The sequence below is a fragment of the Pteronotus mesoamericanus genome, unplaced genomic scaffold (assembly GCF_021234165.1).
Source record: "Pteronotus mesoamericanus isolate MK-2021 breed Mesoamerican mustached bat unplaced genomic scaffold, CSHL_Meso_final contig_74, whole genome shotgun sequence".
Classification (NCBI taxonomy): Eukaryota; Metazoa; Chordata; class Mammalia; order Chiroptera; family Mormoopidae; genus Pteronotus; species Pteronotus mesoamericanus.
In genome coordinates this window covers 23865599-23884916 of record NW_026555247.1, presented here as the reverse complement: position 1 = coordinate 23884916, position 19318 = coordinate 23865599, and the positions used below count along the sequence as shown (strand labels likewise).

General features: G+C 41.7%; 1 protein-coding gene across 3 annotated transcripts in view; it reads right to left on the bottom strand.

Annotated features, from left to right (window-relative positions):
• SETBP1 (SET binding protein 1) overlaps window positions 1-19318 on the bottom strand; it is a 351531-nt gene that overhangs the window by 10399 nt on the left and 321814 nt on the right. For all 3 annotated transcript variants that reach the window (XM_054583581.1, XM_054583583.1, XM_054583582.1), the window contains one exon: window positions 16947-17117. In XM_054583581.1, coding sequence (XP_054439556.1) covers window positions 16947-17117 — 171 coding nt within the window. The remainder of the gene's footprint in view (window positions 1-16946; window positions 17118-19318) is intronic.

Genomic DNA, 19318 nt, shown 5'->3' with positions numbered 1-19318 from the left:
GGAACATAGTCAACAAATTCAAGCTAAAGGGGATTCAAATGGTTAATGTTCTCCCATGCGAGTTGTGCATTTTTTTCTTGGTACTTTATATTTATATTTAACTCAGTAATGATCTCTTGTTTTCCTTGCTGCTGCTTATTTTTTTAATGGGATATATGAAGCAACTTGCCTTGGCTTGCAAATCTTCTCCCTTCTTCCTTAGAATTTAAATTAACCTTCTACATTCCTGGCTTTACAAGCACTTCTGAAAAAGAGAGCAAGTCGCCTGTGCTGGGGAGGCCGCTGCCTGGTGGGGTGCATCGTGCTTGTTGTCAGCGCAAGTACCGTAGCCCTGCTCTCCAGCTCGGCAGCCATAACGGAGGAGCAAGGGGGCGCGGCTGTGGCAGGTGTCACGGTATTAAGGTGCTTCCGTTCTGTTCTCCAAGTCATCTCAATACAATTTGGGGGTTCTTTGAAAATGGGATTAGCTTGTTTGAGGCACAGTAACTGCTTGACCAGGAAACAACAGATTCCTCTCAGGGGTTTATCAACACAGAGAATCTTATCTCTGCTGCAGTGGCTTGCAGGACCCTGGTCTTTGTTTTGCTCCCATTTCACATTTCATCCTGGGACAAGTGAAGGTAGGAAGTGAGGGGGGCAGTGTGGAGAAGTGAGGCAATGGCAATGTATCTGGGCATGTTCAGGTGTGCGAATTCTGAAGTGTCTAAGGCCATAGAACAGGAACTGCCCCAGGCTATCTGTTTCCCCTCGATCTTCCTGGTGAGGGGTTCAGCAACTTGCCCTGCATGCTCCTGCCCCTGCAATCTTGTCCACACTGTTCACCTCCTCTCTGCTGTACCAATTTGATCCTATTTGAAATAAGTAGCCTCCCACGGTGGTGCACCTTCCCCACAGAGGAAGGAAAACTATCTACTGGGCTGCAAGAAAAACATTATTTGTTTTATGTTTATTATTATGCTTTATCTAAAGAAAAAAGAACTAAATTAAGCATCCTAATGCTTCACATATGGAGCCACAGAGAGGCCCTTATTTGGGCTGCGCAGGAGAGAATGTGTCACCCGTCAAGGTTGGGCATGAGGTTCTGGGAAAAGACGAGGCCATGTGCACTATTGGGGTTGACTGGCATTCCATCCGTGGGTTACTTTCAGGATGTTGTCATGCCCTGTACTCTAAATGCCATGGCAAGTCGGCCTCCCTGGTTCATTTTAGAAAATTAAAATCTTCAAGAAGAAAAAAAAAATTCAAAATACTTTGTAATGAGATCAGGAATATCATGAAATATATCACGCAGAGTTTTATTGGTTATCTCAGCAAGCTGCACAAGAGCTGTCATATTCAAAGATGAATTTGGCAGTTTTCTTATACAAAAAGACAGGGTCCTAAGAGTTTTCACCTTTTCTGTGCTATCAATGGGCTATCAGTAATGTCACCTGGCAGTTGTTAAAAAACAAACAGAAACTTAATGTCCTTTTAGGGTAAAATGGGCAAAAAAGTAATTGCTTTTAGAAAGAAACATGCAAGGAAGACAGCATTTTTTGAAATCGATTGAAAATGTTTCCAGTTTTTGGCAATTTTGTTGCCAAAAAATGACATATTGTAACCTATAAAATCCTTTACATCTGCAAGTTAAAGTATCTTGTAAAGAGGGTTAACTTCCAAATGAAGAGTTTCAGGGATTTGAACTTACTAAAATATAATCATACCTTTTGGTATGCAAGAGCATTTGACTATTGATAAAGATGTTGGTTAGACAAATTTCAGAAAAAAACCTTTGCTTAATTGATGAAAGTATTAAGTAAATAATGCACTCTTTTTCAATCTATGTATACGTGAAATATTCTTTTAACCTAAAACATCTGTATTGAAATAAACTGATTCTAGAATCAGACCTTCAAGTTGCTTTATCGCAGGTTAAATAAGTTCTTCAAAAATCAGTATTCTAACTAAATTACTTGGTCCTTCCTAAAACATTATTAAAATTAGTACAAAATGATGACAGTAAAAATATTTTCGTTTCATTAAAAATAAAAAAGGTCAGTGAAATTTAAAATTATATTAAGAATGTTATTTACTTCATTCACATTTATCGCAACATTTTAAAGTTTGTATTTTAAAGGATGGGTGTATATAGTCTGCATATGTATTTACATGGGGTGACGCTTCAAATTTATGTTACTGATATCACCACATGTTCAAAATTTTGGACTGCTTTAAAGTTTTCCTTTCTTTTACTAAAGCCTTGAAGAGTTTATTAACTCAGTATCTAATCCCAGATCTTCATTTTCTACGAGCACATGGCCTAAAATGCACTAAACTTATTGAAGACAGACAGTATGTGTTCTTCATTCCCCTCGTAACAAAGAACACAGTTCCTTTTTAATAGTAGATGCTTGATTAATATTTCCTGCCAGATTGTTTCAGCTTGTAAGCTCCTGGAGACTGAAGCCTGGACATCATTAATCTTTATATTCCCCAGCACACCTTTAATTGAATTGCCTGCAATTCCAAGGCAGTCAAAAGAGTGTCCTAGCCATGGAGAGCTTCTGGAATGGGATTTGATGCCGACCTCTTTTATTCAGCTGGGCAGCCCTGGTTGTGGTCCTTAGGTTTTTAGAATTCCCGACTTCTCTGACCATGAGGAAATAGTGCCAGTCATTGCATGAGCTGGGTTTTGGACAAACCACTGGTGGCTTTGAACAGATAAAGGCAGTGGTACCTTGTCTCCAGAGAGAACCTGAGCTGAGTAAGAACACTGTTAGCTTGCTCGGGGAACATCTAAGAAAGGTAACCTGGACTTTAGCAGGCCTGGAAAAGAGAGCTCAGAGATCAGAGAACGAGCAACAGAGGTGATTATAAGGAGTGCTGTACATGTTCATTAACAGGAAGTGTGCAGGGCGGGTCCTCAGAGGAATCTTTTTTAAGTCTGGGAGTTTTTCTGGGGGTGGTACTTATTAGGATCAGAGTGTTTTCCTAGGATCTTGGTGAGGAGTGAACTGTGAGTGGCAACACTCATAAACTGAGGAATATGAGGGTCATTTAGCCCTCATCTGTTTCAGTCGACACAGTTTCTGTAAGTTGCACGTGGCTCAAGCCCTGGCAGACTGACTAGACAATGTCAAAGGCTGGATAGAAATGGAATTGACGCCAAAAAGCTTAACGCTACATCTGCTGAGTCTCACAGCATGCCAGGTGGTCACATGGCGGGGTGGTCACACCCTCTGAATGGGCTCTTTATATATTTTTTTCTTTATATGTATTTTTTCTCAAACATGGCATAGCTACATCCTTACCCATAAATACTATCCCTTATGTAATACACCAAATATTATAGATGCATATTCATACTTGATTGTGAGAGTATTTTTGTTGTTTTTTTGAATTTTGAAAAAAATAGGGAAGAACAAAGAATAATGTAACAAACAGGATCTTATAAAATTTTTCACATTTTTAACATTGAGGCTCAGGTGAAGTAAATCCTGTTGACCATGCTAGAACTTCAAGAATTACATCAAATGATAGGTATCTATATTTTGTTTTCTTTCTAATTTTAAAAACTGTATTTGTTTACTTAAAAACTCAGGCTAGGTGTTTACAATTTGATAGGAAACATATTGACTGAGACATTAGAAGAATGGGGTTCTTGCCGTTACTTTTCACTCCTTAGGTCTGCAGCTCCAGACAAATCTCTTAATTTCTCGACAGGACTCTTACTTCTAGATAAATTCAATTCTATAACAACAGTCATACACCTCCAAGTTTTCTCTGTTCTAGGTAAGAAACCCTTGATTCCTTCATTTGTTTTATATGAGATGAATTCTAGACTTTATTGCATTTTATCACCCTCCTCTGGAGATTTTATCATCAAATCTCAAACTTTTGTGCCCAGAATTGAACTGATTTTCCAAGTATAAAATGATTAGTGCAGAAAAATTGGGTTAATTTCTGTGATCAGGGCACTACATGACTCTTAATAAGGGCTATGCTAAAAAAGAAAACCAAACAGCTCAGAATTTTTTTTTTTTTTTTTTGTAGCACCAACACATTGTTGGCTTATGTTAAATGGAAGCTCAATTAACTCCTTTAAATGTTTTCATATAATCTGCCACCAAACTGGACATTGCTATGTGGAATTGGTTTTTGAGCTTAAATACAAGCCTACTTTTTAAATCTACAAAGTTTAATTCTACTGGTTTTAGTCCAGTGTTCTATCCTGTTGTGAAAGTTTGGAATCTTAATTTTGTTTTCTCAAAGAGAGCCCAGATTTTTAGGGATTTCTATTGGGTTTAAACACCCTCAAAGTTAATGACCCTCCCTTTAACTCCTTCTGGGCATAATTCAAGTAATTCAAATGCATGCTGTTATTTTTCTCTTTACTAAACTTCTTTCCTCTTAAATATTTTATTGTTCATGCTACTACAGTGGTCCCAAACCCTTTATTAAACTTTTTAAAGAAAATATTTCAATTTATACAACAAAGTATTCCTGCATTCTTCACAAAACAATAAGCAATTTATACCCATTGCTTTAGACTTTCCCATATTTTTGGGTCTGTCTAGTTAGTAGATGATGGATGTACCACAGAAACAATAACTTTGCACAGTCTACAGGTGTGTGCCCAACTCGATTATTTCTGTCAAAGAGGATATTGCATCTGATGTTGGATTTGGGAAAAAAGTCTTACATTTTTCTTTCATCCAGAGGCAATTCCCCTGCCTTAGTGACAAAGAATGAGAAAAAACCAAAACAAAAGAATACGAGATGTGGTGCCATTGTTTTCCAATTTCCACTGGTATTCAGTTTATGATTCAGATTTAAATCCTCTTATTGATATTTTCATCTTGATACATTGTACGCATTCTTTAAAACTCCAATTAAGTCATCTTCCTAGAATCCATCTGAGGGTTCTCATGCCAACAGTAATCTTTCTGCTCCCCGCTATATTGCTTGGATCTCTCTTATAGCACTTCACAGTTTGTCATGTATTAAGATGATAGGCCTAATCTACATTTATCTCTCTGGTGAAATTGTGTTTTCTTGAGGGAGAAGAACTATGTCTTAACCATTCCCACTTACTCTTGGAACAAATATTGATTGAACCTCACATTGTGCCAGGCACTGTGCTAGGTACCCAACTCTGTGCCCCTGCCCCTAGGGACCAGCACAGAGTTCAGCTGACTTATTGGGATTGAAATCAGTCTAAGTGACTTGACCTAAACCAAGGCTTAACATCTACTTTGTAAAGTCTCTGTATGAAATATGAAAGGATTTACTGAAGGGAATCCAAATCACTGTAAATTAAATCAGATCCTCACACATTTTAGCTGTCCCCTACCTACCTCAGAGTCCCATTCACTGTTTGGACAACATAACCTATGACCAAAAGCATGGGAATACTGTGAAATATAGACTAATATCCGAACTGCTCCATAGGAAAAGTGGTGTTTCACTGACAAAAACAAGTTTGGAACTTAAGTTTCATTAAGCAAACCAGCTTGAGCATTTAAGCCCACAGGCTGCTTAAAACCATGGGTCCCCTTGAAAACAGAGATAAGTGTACATTATATATTAATTATATAACACCAAAAAATGAGAGAGAGAGAGACAGGAGAGAGAGAGAGCGAGAGGGAGATCTTTTCATTGCTGAACATTTGGATCAGAATTAAATGCTTTATTGTGGGGAAGTGTTCACATGCTCTCTTGGCAAATATCTATACATTCAAGTTCTGAGCACTATACCAGTAGTTTTTCTCTTTTTAAGTTATTGCTTTCCTTTTTTCCCTCCTAATATAAGCTTGGACAAACTCAAGGCAGCAAATACTCCTTCCTCAGTTTAAGATTTGACAATTTAAGAGGAAAAAGCTCATTCATCATCTTTCCCTTTTAGAGACCATAAATTATTGGCTCATACACCATGTGGCTTGGATTCTAGGAAAAGTCAGCATAAACAAACCCGAGTTACAATTCGTGGAGTAAGAGAGTGAGTCATAAACAAAACATAGACATATGCTCTCATATAAATAAGGGCCTGGATCATCAGCTTCCCGAAGTCTGCTTCCCATTAATTATACAACAGAATGAACTTTCCATATGTAAGCCCAAATCACTTAACTCTGGCAACTTGCATGAGACAAAGACCAGGATTATGGCTTTTATTTAGGCACTAACTGAACTGGATTTCAAAATAAGAAAAATTCTCTCAAAATACCTTCAGGTTTTGAAGGGCATGAAAGCCTCTTAGAGGAGTGTTTTTGAGCACTGAAGCTGTAGCGACCCAGGAACACTGCTTGAGGCTGGCCTAGATTCCCTGCTGAATTTAAAGCTAGTATCAGGCTTATTCTCTTTTGTTCTGAGCTCTGTCATCTTTATGGGGCAAGCCCGGGTCCAGGCCACACAGGGTGTTCAGACATCGCTGGCACCATCGAAGCTGCAATTCCCTCCATTTGGACGTTCACTCTGTCTTTTGAACCTATCCATTGGTAGCACACACTGACGTTTCTTCATGTTGTATGAAAACTATCTGGTCTCTCTTGGTTTACAGAAGAATCAAGGAAATGTATCATGGTCCCTGGGGAAGGAGATTCCTCAACAGGTGAGAAACTCTGAGGGGGCGGGGGGGGGGGGGCAGCAGTCAAGCGCTCTCCTTGTGCCCCTTTCAGAAGCAGACCTCATGACACAAGCTCACGGGGTGAGCTACAAACATCTAAAATAACAGATGTCACAGTTTAGGACCCCTGGGTGGGGGAGAGGGGAGGAAGAGACTCGCATTCTTTGCTAGGGGCGGTGCAAGGGGTTTTCTGTCATGCATTCACTCAATGAATATTTTAGTAACACCCATTCTCTGTATCACACCATACGCTGCACAAGGTAAGTGAGATGCATTGGTCCTGCTTTCCCATGAAACTAAGGGGAAGAAGAAATGATTATTTTTTTGGAGACTCTACAGTGCGTTCTGCAGTATTTCATGTATTTCCTCGTTTAATTATCAACCACATGAGGACATGATTAGCATGAGGGTACAGAGATGAAAACTGAAACCTCAGAGATTAAGTCATTTTCCCAAGGGCACACATTTTAGAGGTCATGGACTCAAGGATTCAAGCAAAGGCTGCCCTCTTTCAAAGCCAGTTTCATACCAAAGTTCCTTAAGGAAGCAGAGAAGACAGGGAGCCCGATAAGAAGCGAGGCCTGGGTTTCCCTGGTAATTTCCCGCTGCTGCCTGCCTTGGAGGAGCCAAATTTCTCTCTGTTTCACCATCTCAAAGGGCTCTTCCAACCCCCTAATTCTATAATTAAATAACACAAAATGTTAATGCAGATTATCCTTGTTACTTCTGCTAGATTATGTGTTCCTCCAGATTGCTTGGATTTTGTTACTTTTTCTGGTTCCAATTCCTCTGGCGGTTTCCCATAGGGAGCCAGACAGCCAATATAATGAGTGAAATTGGTCTGGATTATAAAGGAAGGTAGGGGGGATGAGGGAGGACCTGGGAAACTTAAGAAGAACGTGGCCCGTCTAATGGACACATGTTATTCTGTATCAATCAATTGTTGATACAGGTAGAAATCTGAGTTCAAAGTTGTCAGACAGTGAGTTTCAAAACACCAGAAATCTTGATTATTATGTAAATTTTCTGGTGTTTTCAAGCTGCTAGTTAATTTTTTAAAGAAACATATAAACCTCTGGAGGCCAATCAAAATATGACTGCAGACGTCTACTGGCCCACGGCTGCCGTTCTGCTGCCACTGCCCTTCAGAGCGGTCACCGTGCCTCATTCGAGGACTTCCGGGATGCCACGTTCTGATCTCAAATCTCTCTCCCAGCCTCGTCTGTCATTTCCACGTACACTCCTAACCTGGAGACGTCGTGTGTCCCCCCTGCTCTGTGTGCATATTGAATGCCACTCCTCCTCAGAAGGCCACCTCAACTCTCCTTTTCCCAAATCATCTCGTCATCTTCTGAACTGCCTTAGTACCCCTCCGCTGGAAATCCATGATTTGTCAATTGCTAAATTACACCACTGTTAGTATCTGAGGTTTTTCAACTCTTCATTTATTAAATATTATTTAGTCATCTCATGTTTTGGAGTCAGGTCTTTCCAAACAGTGAGAAATTCCCCTAGGGCAGGTCTAATCTTATACTTACATGTATCAACATGACAGGTGCTCGAAAACATTTGACGTTTTGTAACAAAGACTTACAGAAGTTTCAGTAAGATGAGCTCCATATGGCAGTTAATACCCTCACTGGAAGGGGGGCTTTGTGCCCTAAGATAAGGGTTTTTGGAAGGTGAAGTGAGGACAAAACTTCTAAAGATAATTAATGGATGTTATGAGCTGAGTCATAACATGACTAAATTATGATTTAATGTGATTAAATCATTACATGACATGACTTCATTTTTGACATGAGAGGGGTCATAAAAGTAATATATTGTTTTGAATGTTATTGGTGTTTTGGTCTGCTATTTCATTTTTTTCTCACCACTGCCTAAAAGGCAGGCATTATTTTTCCCATTTCTTCCTGATGAGGAGACAGACTCAGAAGTCTCAGTGAGACTCGGTGAGTTACCTGAGGGAATGAATTAATAATTACTGCAGGCTACAATAACCCTGATCCTTGAATTCCAAATCCAGTCTCCACTAGGCATTTGTGTGGTAGCCAGAAGGAGCCCAAGTTTCCTAACTCTTAGTCAGGTAATACTTCATAGTTCATTTCTCCTTTCTGGGCTCAATGTCCTCATCTGCAGTATGAAGGGGTTGGCAGAGGTCCCTTCTGGTCTATTCTAATCCAGTCTGGCCAATTCCAGTTTAAGCAGCAGAAGCAGACCCTCTGGGAGGGTACTCTGGTATTATTCCAGCGGCTCCCAGGGGTAGTGCTGTCTGTCTCTTTGTTACATCTGTCTACAACCCTTATTCTGTTCTCTCTCACTGTCCCCATTCTCTCTGTCCCTCTTTCTCTGTCTTTCTTCTCTTTCAGACTGACTCCTGCCTGCCCGGACCACTAAAGATCATTCTTAATGACAGTCATTACACGGCTCTCCCACGTTGCCTGAGGCCATTTCCGCAGCAATGAGCAGGAAAGACCTTGCCCCACTTCTCAACAGCTGGGCTCAGTATGCCAACTTCACTGGAACCGAGAAGTTTTTCAAAAACTCTCCATTAATTACAGGAAACGCAAAGCACTGTCCTCCCCTCCCCCTTCTCATTAACACACTTGCTTTCGGTCGCCACTAAATTATCTTGCCACCATTAAACCAACAATCTAATTAGACTTCTGGAAATGGGGAAGGCCAGTGAATACGGCAGGCACAGCACTATCTCCAAACCAATCATAAAGTATCTCAGCCCTTTCGTTCGTGGCTGCATAAAATCTGCCCCTGGATGAGCCTCCTTTCATTCTTCCCCTTTCATATAGAAATTTTTATGTAAAATGAGTATCTTAATAGAAATCGCTTCACGTATGGGAGGTTTTCTTTCCTGCATTTCACCCAGTGGTGTGGAGTCCTCATTACAATAATCGCACCTGACTCCCCTGTGCCCGCGTGGGTCCTCACAGCCAAACCTCCCACTGGGCTTCCATGGAGGTGTGAATGATACTATCACTGAGAAGAAGATAAAATATATTATTATCATTACTCTGTTTTTAAGAGGGTCTGACTGTGGCAAGAGGAGGCTGGAAGCATAATCCGTAGGGAGAATTTCGAGAAGATAAATTGAGTTAAACTTCTCACAGACACTGACTTTCAAACCTGTCATTAAACCTTTTGTCTTCTCTAAAATCTCAGCTCTGGAGAGAAAAAAATTAGTTAAATCAGGTCCAGACATGCATGTTATGTTTCTACTAGGCACCTGACGCTGTGCGAGGTTTCTGACACACAAACGTGATTATATGTTGTTTAATAGCAATGCTCCTGTCTTTTGCTTCTCTTATTATCACCCCATATAACCCAAGGTTCCAGGTTTTATGTGATACTCAGTCCTCATTGAATGAGACAAAAACCTAAGTAAGAGATGGTCACTGCGCATGGGAAACCAATATTCCTGCCACAAGACTATCATATATAAAATAGTTAAAGTACAGCCGAGGCCAATGTCCAGCTTTCCACTGACTGGCTCATCCTAAAAATCCCATAGAACTTTCCAGTGAACAGAGATACAAGATCCTCCTTCTCTGAATAAACACATAATCATGTATTGCACATATCATACCCTATAGGCCAGCTCTTGAACTTGACATTAATCTTCCCCCAGGATATCCTGCTGGATTAGCCAGGGGCTGGTCTGCCATTACTGAACAAAGAATTCTGGAGGCCCCAGCGGTCCCTCTCAGGTTGCTCTCTATGCTGAACATTCTCAGGATGGTTTGCTATTTTGGGTGCTGATATGGAAAATAAAGGCACATCATTGCCTCTCAACTCTAAAGGATATAATGCTACAGTGTGCTTTTTTATGCACCAGGTGGTTGGTTGTGTACAGGAAACACTTGTTCAACACATTTGAACTCATATTCAATGATTATCTATTGTTTGTCCACCTCAGTGCTAGGTACTGACAATAGGGGAGTGGACAGTTCAGTGTGGGGATGCAGGCATGGGCACAGAGACTATTAAATGTAGAGAACAATGATCAATGGGCTTTCAGGGAGCCATGGAGTCCTAAGGATTTGGTATCCAAATTGGCCATGGGGTGGTTCTCAAAGTGGTTGTAAAGGGAATGCTTCTTAGAGTTGAAGGCACCGATGCTGAATCTTGGAGAATAATCATGAATTAGCCATCCAGATGGCTTGAGGGGTGGGGGAGGGAGAGAGAAACATTCCAGGGTGGAAAGCAGGAATAGCCTTAACAGTACTAATAGTAACAATAGCACTCATTTGCTGAACTCTTCCAATGAGCCAGGTACACTGCCAAGATCATTTATTCTTCCCCACAATCCTCTATACTAAGTGGTATGCCCGCCCCCATTTTCACTGAGGTCTGAGGTCACCCAGCTGGTAAGTGTGGCCCTGAGATTTCAACACAGGCCATTTGAAGCTAGAACACATGCATCTGAGTGGAGCATTGCATGGCCTGTGTGTGGTAAGGAAAAAAATGAGCCAAAACTTAGAAACAAGGCAGACTTTATGGGTCTGCCCAGTGATTATTCACTCTCTAGGGAAATGTACCTTTTTTGAATTTGCTATCCACTACTGATTAAAAGGCCGAGGCTGTGCCTAGTAATAGGATAACGTCCAGGTTTTTGCCCATAAAAGATGCATATGATTTCTGCCCAGTAGAAAAGAGAAACCCAGAGGCGATGGTTTTATTCCCTACTAGGACATTAACTGAACAGTACAGATTGATGTCCTTTCTCTGATGCTCATATTCCCATAATGCCCCATTCCTCCTGTTCTCCTGTGGATGAGCTCTATCAGCACACTGGTTTCCTCATCCAAGAGTTGCATGAATCTTTGACATGAATTTATTGTTTTTGAAAATTACACTCTGACAGAGAAGATTCCAAAGAAGTTTGGTGTTGGTTGACATTTCCAAGGAGATGGGGTTGGAGTAGAAGGCAGAAAGCCAGAATCTGGAGAGTTCTGGTGCTTCTCTGAATGTTCACAGCCTCGGTCATGCGAACTGCTAAGCTGCTCTAGGACGTCCAGGTTAAATCAGAAAAGAGCTTATTTCCTCCTTTTAAGACAAAGTTAAAACATGTTTTTGGAGGTTTTTTAGAAAGCCTGCGTTGTGATGGGGTCTTTTGGGAAGCATGGAAGCTTCCACCCCTTCTGGGTCTTTCACAGCTCAGGCGTGAGGGTGGGGGCCCTTCTAGGAGGAAGCCTCCCATCCCGCAGAGCTTTCTAAGCGGTCATTCTGTGCTGCTTCCACAGGGGTCCATTAGCAGCACTTTTCAGACAACTTGAATGATTTGTTTCTAAAATAAAGCTTTATTTTTTCTAGATTTTTTTTCAGGATTTTCTACTGTATATTTTAAATGATTAGTCTGGGTTTGCAGGAGTTTATTTTACAATTTGAAGACTTCTTCAATTTGTATACTTGTGGGCCTTGGATGCTCCAAAATCCTGTTAACTTGAACAATTAGTTGCTCTATTTTCGTTCTTCTGAAAGACCAGACTTTTGGCTGAAGTGACCTATTATTTTGGTTAGGAGTTTCAGTTCATGATTGCACATAGGACGAAAAGCAAGTGAAATAAATAATTGTACAGTTCTTAACTTCCTGTTCTTTGCTTTTTGCACCAGGATATTATTTTATTATTCTGGGACTCTCCATAAATGGCAGTTGGTTAAGGGAAAAATCAGACAATAACACATTTGGGAGTTAGGAGTGGTCTTCACAATCATTTTGCTTCAGCTACTATACTACTGGACTTCATTCTGATTCCATTAGAATTAAGAATCCATTCTTTTATTTGTAAAAGTAATTTGTAAAAGTAAGTTTTGCATCTTGATTACAGGCATCAGTCAGTTCTGACTAGGCTGATAGTTTGGCTAACAATGAAATGGTTTACCTAATATAGTCTCTGCTTTCAGAAGCAAAGTGTCTAAAAATTTAATAGACTTGTGAAATTAAATAGTTTCACTTACTCATAGGCTCTGGCAGTTTTAAATAAGGCAGATCCTACAGTTTGAGAGAATAATGGATTAGCCTTGATGCAAAGCAGATACAAACTAAGTGCCATATTCATTCTGCTTCCCTCTGTTATCTCGAACTGGGCTACACCTTGAGCAGTTGAGATTTGGTGATAGCAACCCTGATACAAGTCTTTTTTTCTCTTTGGGTTTAAGATGTGAGACTATCAGTTTATGAGAGAGAGAGAAAGAAAGAAAGAGAGTGAGAGAGAGCGAGAGAGCGCGCACGAGCGTGTGGTGCGAGCCAGCAAAAGAGGGGAGGAGGAGGGGAGGAGAGAGGAGGAAGGATACATTTGCTTGTTTTCCATCAGATGCAGAACCACAGAGATTGTTTCCTTGATTTCTTACTGAGTGCCTGAAAAATTTTTAATCTACTGAATAATGCAGCCTCATCTTAAACACACAGGTGGGGGGTATGTTTCAGTAGGAAAATCATGACCTCTCTACACATTGCATCACCTCCCTGAAAAGTTAATTCAATATGTAGATCAGAAAAATTAGCCCGACCCATTCAGGTTTATCTGATTATCTGATACAGTTAGTAAACTATGGTTGGGACAGTGCAATAGAAGTTATTTCAAATTATGTAGCACTTTGAATAAACTTTATTGAAGCTTTCACTGCATTAGTCCTAATTACTCACAATAATGATGCACCGCTCCCTGGAATCAGGCCTCTTTCCCTGTGCCGGGGGACTGGGGCTGATCAATAGCTATTGAGCAGTTTGATCACAAAGGCTGACCTGCTTGAGACCAATGGCAGCCACTGCCATCCCTAGCTCACAGACTGACATGTTCTCAGGCTGGCCACCTTCCCCTCCACTCCTCCTCTGCTTCCTCCTCCAAATCAATAACTTCACAATCAGCATGCCTCCCAGTCTCTGAGAGGGGACAAAATTGCCTTAAACAAAACATGAATGCATGTACACATGCACACACATGCACACTTGAGCTAGAAAAGACATGTTTTTAAACCTCTGACCTACCTTCATTTCACCTACATTATAATGTTTATAAAATAAAATGGGAAATGTCCCTTTTTGTTCTTTTCCCAAAGTTCACCTGTTTGAAAAAGTACAGGTGGGGCCACAGACTGACTGACTATTTGGCAAGTATTTGTCAACAGCCTACCTTATGTCCATCAAATGTTTTCCATTTGATTGTTAAGCAGTTCCCAGGGTGAGCATGCTTGCAGGGGGTGCCATAGCAGCCTGTGGCTACCTACCTGCAATCTTTCATTTCACTCAGTGGTGATTTCCTGAGCACTTACTAGGCGTCAGGCATTGCACTACAACTTTAGCATCCATTATTTTAAAATGAAAGATATTTCCAATGAATTCAATTATTTTAGTAATTTTTATTTCAATAAATGATTTCTTGAGTTAATTTTGCTTCATAAGCCACTTAGTTTTACTGTTCTTTCCTTTATTTCCCTTTGTACTTATCTGGGTCTTCAAAACCATTCTGTAGAAGTGAAGACCTGTTGAAAATAGATTGATTTCTATATATAGCCTGAAGTAATTCTAAATTACATTGCTTGTAGTGAAAGATGAGTAAGAGGACTCTTAAAAAAAAAAACAAAAATGAGTGCGTTGTCTCATCAGAACTGTATATAAATAATGCACAAGCACCCAATTGAATGCAATCAAATCCAGAAATGATGTATTACCTGCCTACTGTATGCTTGACATTGTTAAGGCTATCCACCCCATCAATTTAAGGGTTTCATTCACTATCCTCTAAAAGAAGTAGGAATCCATAGTTAGGGAGAAAGCAACCTGCCTTTGCTAATGTTGGGCTTATGACAGAAGTGAGATTCTATTGGAAACCAGGCGGTAAATGACCTCGTGCAAATGCGAACTACAGACATTCAGAGATGGGGACCCTAACAGACTCTCTCCGGTTTGTGGGAGGCGGTTATCTGTGGGGAGGACAATCTCAGGAAGGTCTGGCCTCCAGCACCTGGGGTTGATCTCTGGCTTGTCTCTCCCCCCGCCCCCCAACCACCCAAAAAAAAATTCTACTCAGTGGCCTGAAATCCAGAAATGGAACAAATCTGTGAAATTCTTATGAGGGTCTCAGTTTAGCACCTTCCAAAACGAACAGCCCATTCCTGCATCCTGAAACAGGGGAGCTTTGTCTCAGCTCTGATTACCAGACAGGCAGGTTAAAAACTTGAATACCCACCTGTTTCTATGCCCGTTTGGTGTATTTGTAAACTACTGAATGCAAAAGGAGGAGGCGAGCCCATGGAAGTTTGGGATGCCAATAATGCCTTCTGTCACACTGAACGGAAAGAGTTCAGGGAGAAGAAAACAGGGGACCACCTATCTGTCTTTTGCCCCTGGGAAATATCTGTGCTAGGCAAGCAAAGGCGGTGACATCAGGCTAATTTCTAAAGCCATAAAGGGAGGCCTCCAGAGCTTAAGTGACAAGGTTGAGGAAGCAATTTTCTGGGTGGGTAGCACAGACTGAAGCCTAACCAAACGATGACTCTCCTGCTTTCCAGGCATGACACCAGCTCCCACTTGCAGGCCTCTGCCACATCACCCGTTTGCCTGCGTGCCCTCCCACAAGGGGCTGCTGATCCATCGGGTCTCAGGGGTAGCTTCCTCCCCACTCCTCTAGGACTTGCCCTCCTCTGACCTCTTGTGCTCATCACTGGCATTATTTGCCTGACATTTCCACCAAAAACTTTTCATTTCATATCTAGCATGGAAAAGGTGTGAAAATTTATGATCATATTTGAGAGATGATCCCGTGCCTTCAGAGCAAGATTTCCCAAATGGCTGGGGAGAACACTACTTCCAAAGAGATGCTAAGAGCTATTTCCAGAAAAATGGGGTTTGTGGTTAGATAAGACTGTAAAATTCCAAAATTCTGTGTCTCTCCCTCCTGACACTTCAAAATGAACACTGATCAGTTAAATGCTCTGAACAACTCTGCAGAAAGAAATCAGGTATAATACAGCATTCCCTGCATTCATATAACTGTGAAATTATCTTTTATCACAAAACACCTACTAATATTTTGCTGAGCTCACTTTTGGAAGTGTCCTTCCAAATATTTTTTCTGTTCTTTCCATTAGGCTCATTATCTAATTGCCAACAATTTCTATAAAGGAGGTAGGGATGTAGACAAGTTGAGTTCTCTGCTCAAAAAAAGGCACCCTGGTGAATTAGAAGATGAGTTTGGAGTGAATATCAACAACCAGTCCCTTCTTGGGCTTCTAATCATAATAGGCATTTCTAAATACTGCAATGTGCTTAACACTGACCAATGTTTAATTCAACAAATGTTTATGAAATGGGCCATCATTCTGTGTGCCATGAAGATCGCAAGAACCTAAATCGTGGATTCTACCACTGAGGTAAGTACAATTCTGTTCTGAGGGAAAAGAGATGAAACAGAAGACATTTCTTATGCAACCTATGAGTGGGCGGTGGATGAATGGGGGAGGCACTGGATGCTACTGGCATTCAAAGGAGGTGCGACTGGCTGGGCCTTCAAAATCTGTGGGATGTAAACAGAAACTGAATAAGCCTGTCCTCAAAGACAGGTGTTAAGCCAAGTCCAAGGCCTACCTTCCTGGTAGTCGGGATGAGTGTGGTAAAGTGGGGGCTGGTGCAGGGACTGGTGAGAGCTCATGTGGGGAGAAGAGGAAGGCAGAGCATCTGGGGTGTCAGAATAAAGAATTTATATTTTATATAAAGTCCCTCCCACTGCCTGGGAGGAGTCTGGTGACTGCTGAGGGATTCACGGCGTCATGAGGGCAGCATGAATCAAGGTCTTCGGGGAACTCTGAATACTACCTCCCAGTCCCAGGGAGCAAGGGAAGTTGTAAAATGCAGTGGTCGGGAGTTTAGGTCCTGGTTGGAATCCTGACTGTCCACTGTTCCTGGGGCAAGTTCCTTTACTCTTAGCTTCCTCTTCTGAAATGAAGAAACAAGTATTCATTTCATAGGCGTTACATGAGATAACATATATAAGGCCCTGGATGCAGAGGTCTGTAATTACTGAAGCTTGACAAAGAGTAATTGATACTGTTATCATTTAGTTGCTGCTCACTGGACATGCCTTAGAATAGACTGGAAAGCTTCTTCAAGGAGACTTTGCCTCCAGGTTTCAAGCTGACCTCCTTCTTTCTTAGACCTCCTCCTACTTGAAAAACCTAGTGCTGAAAGAACTCACATGCTTAGTGCCTATGGGAGGTTAGCTAAACAGAGACCTCTTACCTGTATTCAACAAACAGCATATTCCCAGGAGGTCTTCTCCATGCCCATGTTCACTGGGGCGAACCCAAGCATCTGAAAAGTGCTCACCTGCGTCCGAGGTCGCTGCAGATGCAGCAAGGAGAGACAACACCGGGGTGGGTGGGATTGCAACACTGTCCACCGCAGCTGGCTTCTTCCTGGTCATCATGGTGGACGACGAGCCCTCGTTCTTACTATGCGTTGCCGTCTGGTCCACTTTTAAGTGGGGACTTGCCATCCCTAAAACACAAGAATCCCAAAGCCTGCAGTTACTTTGAAGGAGCAGGAAGACAGACAACATAAAAGCTGAAAGTGGTCTGAGGAAATTGTCAAATGATCTGACCTCTTTCTGGTACAAGAATAACATTTTAGAATGTTCAAAGAAAAAAAAAATTAGCAGCATGACTGGTTTTGATTTTGTGGCTGAGGTCAGGGTGGTTCATTCCAGGTTGGCTGCCTGGAAGTGGGGTGGGAGCTCAGGCTTAATGAGGCAGTATAATTCTCTATCAGGCACGCTTTGCTTTCTGAGGATTAAAAAGGCCGTGTCTACAGAGGGTGCACTGTGCACTGTGTGCAACATGACAAGAAGTGGATCTCACCCTCGTGAGGCTACTCATCTCATCCAGCTGGGGAGACAAGACTGAAGAGAAGAAAAAGTTGGGCAACAAATGTAGACAGACTTGTGTGTCTTTCCTCCTAGGTGCTTGGAGGGAGTTCAAAGGAGGCAGGGATTCGTGTGGGAAAAAGTTAAGGAAAGGCTACAGCAGCAAGGATGAAGGAAACGCATATGATGTCACAGATGGAGAAATGAACATGATCCAGATGAGAGACCAGCCTGCTGGAGGCCGAAGATCCATTGTGTGGACTGGGGTGTAACAAGAGTCATCAGGCCAAGTTGAGAGCTGACTTGCGGGCCTCGGAGTGTCTGGTCATAACAAGCATCATAAGTCATGTCTTTATGATGCTGAAAAGCCTGGGAAGGCTCTCGTGAGGTGCCTCTGGAAGGGCCTGGAGATTTACTATATGACGAATCATAAGAGTTTTTCTGGAACCTAGCTTCCTGGGCTCAAATCCAGGCTTTCGTACTTCCCAGCTGTGTGATCATGAGCAAGTTACTTAACCTCTCCAAGCTTTAAGCTCCCTTAACTGTACAAACAGGATGGAACATTCTCAGAAGGGTGGCTGGGACATCCAGGAGTCCATCTACAAAAAGAGCTTAGACCAGTGTCTGGCCCGCCGTCTGTGCTATGTAAGTGTTTCCCATTATTATCATTCCTGTTAGTATGACTGTCACTATTATAACCTGCTGCTTCCTCAGGCCTAGCTGAAACCAGCCAGCAAAGTATCCGTTCGCTTCCCTGGAGTGACAAAGGATTTCTGAGCACCTTCCACCTCCCCATCTGCCAAAAAAAAAAAAAAAAAAAAAAGACTCTCCAACTCATCCAAGTATAAGTCCAGAGGCACGGGGGTTCTGAATCTATGTCAAATAGTCATCTATTCAGATTTTCTTCTTTGGCAGGCTCTATGCCCACAGCTGCAACAAGAACATGGGGGCTGTGTCACGGACGACATTGATCTTTTTTGTTCCATCCCAACCAACTTGAGTGATACAGTCCCCTCCCAGGGTAACATTATCTTACCGCCACAGTGAGATCAGCTTACTAGGGCCTAATGACAGCCTGGTGAAGTGCGTAGTGTGGAGGTTACAATTTTCTTAATGTTACAGATGAGGGCAATAGATTTCTGAGAGGTTAAGAGAGGGAGAGAACTGACTAAACGGATACAGCACTTAGTGTCAGAGCTGGATGTTTCCAAGTAGCCAGGTGCCCCACTGAGGGATCATCTCGTTCCCTCCGTCCACCTCCTAACACCTGTCCATGACCCAGTCTGCCAACGACATGTTTCTCACGGAGGATGCAGAGGCCCTGGTACCACACCTGGAAGAGACTCCTTCCCAGGCACCTTAGGAAGGAAATCCATGTGGACATTTCATTTCCTTTCTACTACCTTCCTCCGACTCTCTAGCTCAGTCTCTGAACCTCCTGTTTCAGATGCTGAGAATAACAATACCATTTAGGATTTTTTTTTTTTGGATTTTATAGTTCACAGCATTTTGACAGTGAACGTAGACACACATAAAATTCTATGATAGAAAAATTGCAAGGCACAACGATTCGGGAATTGGAAAGTGCAGCGAATGCATGTAGAATGTCCGCTTTTAACATATGCAGGTGTGCCAGGGAGAGGCAAGTACACACATATAAATAATGTAAAATGCACACAAAATCATCCACTAGGAGACACATCTAAACAGTTAACAGTGGTTATTCAGAGGAAGGGAAGCACAGGGACAATTGGTGAGGAAGGGGGAGTTTTTATTTTTACTCCTTAGCCTGTTTTATTGTTAATATATTTAGAACCACAAACATGTATTCAACTCT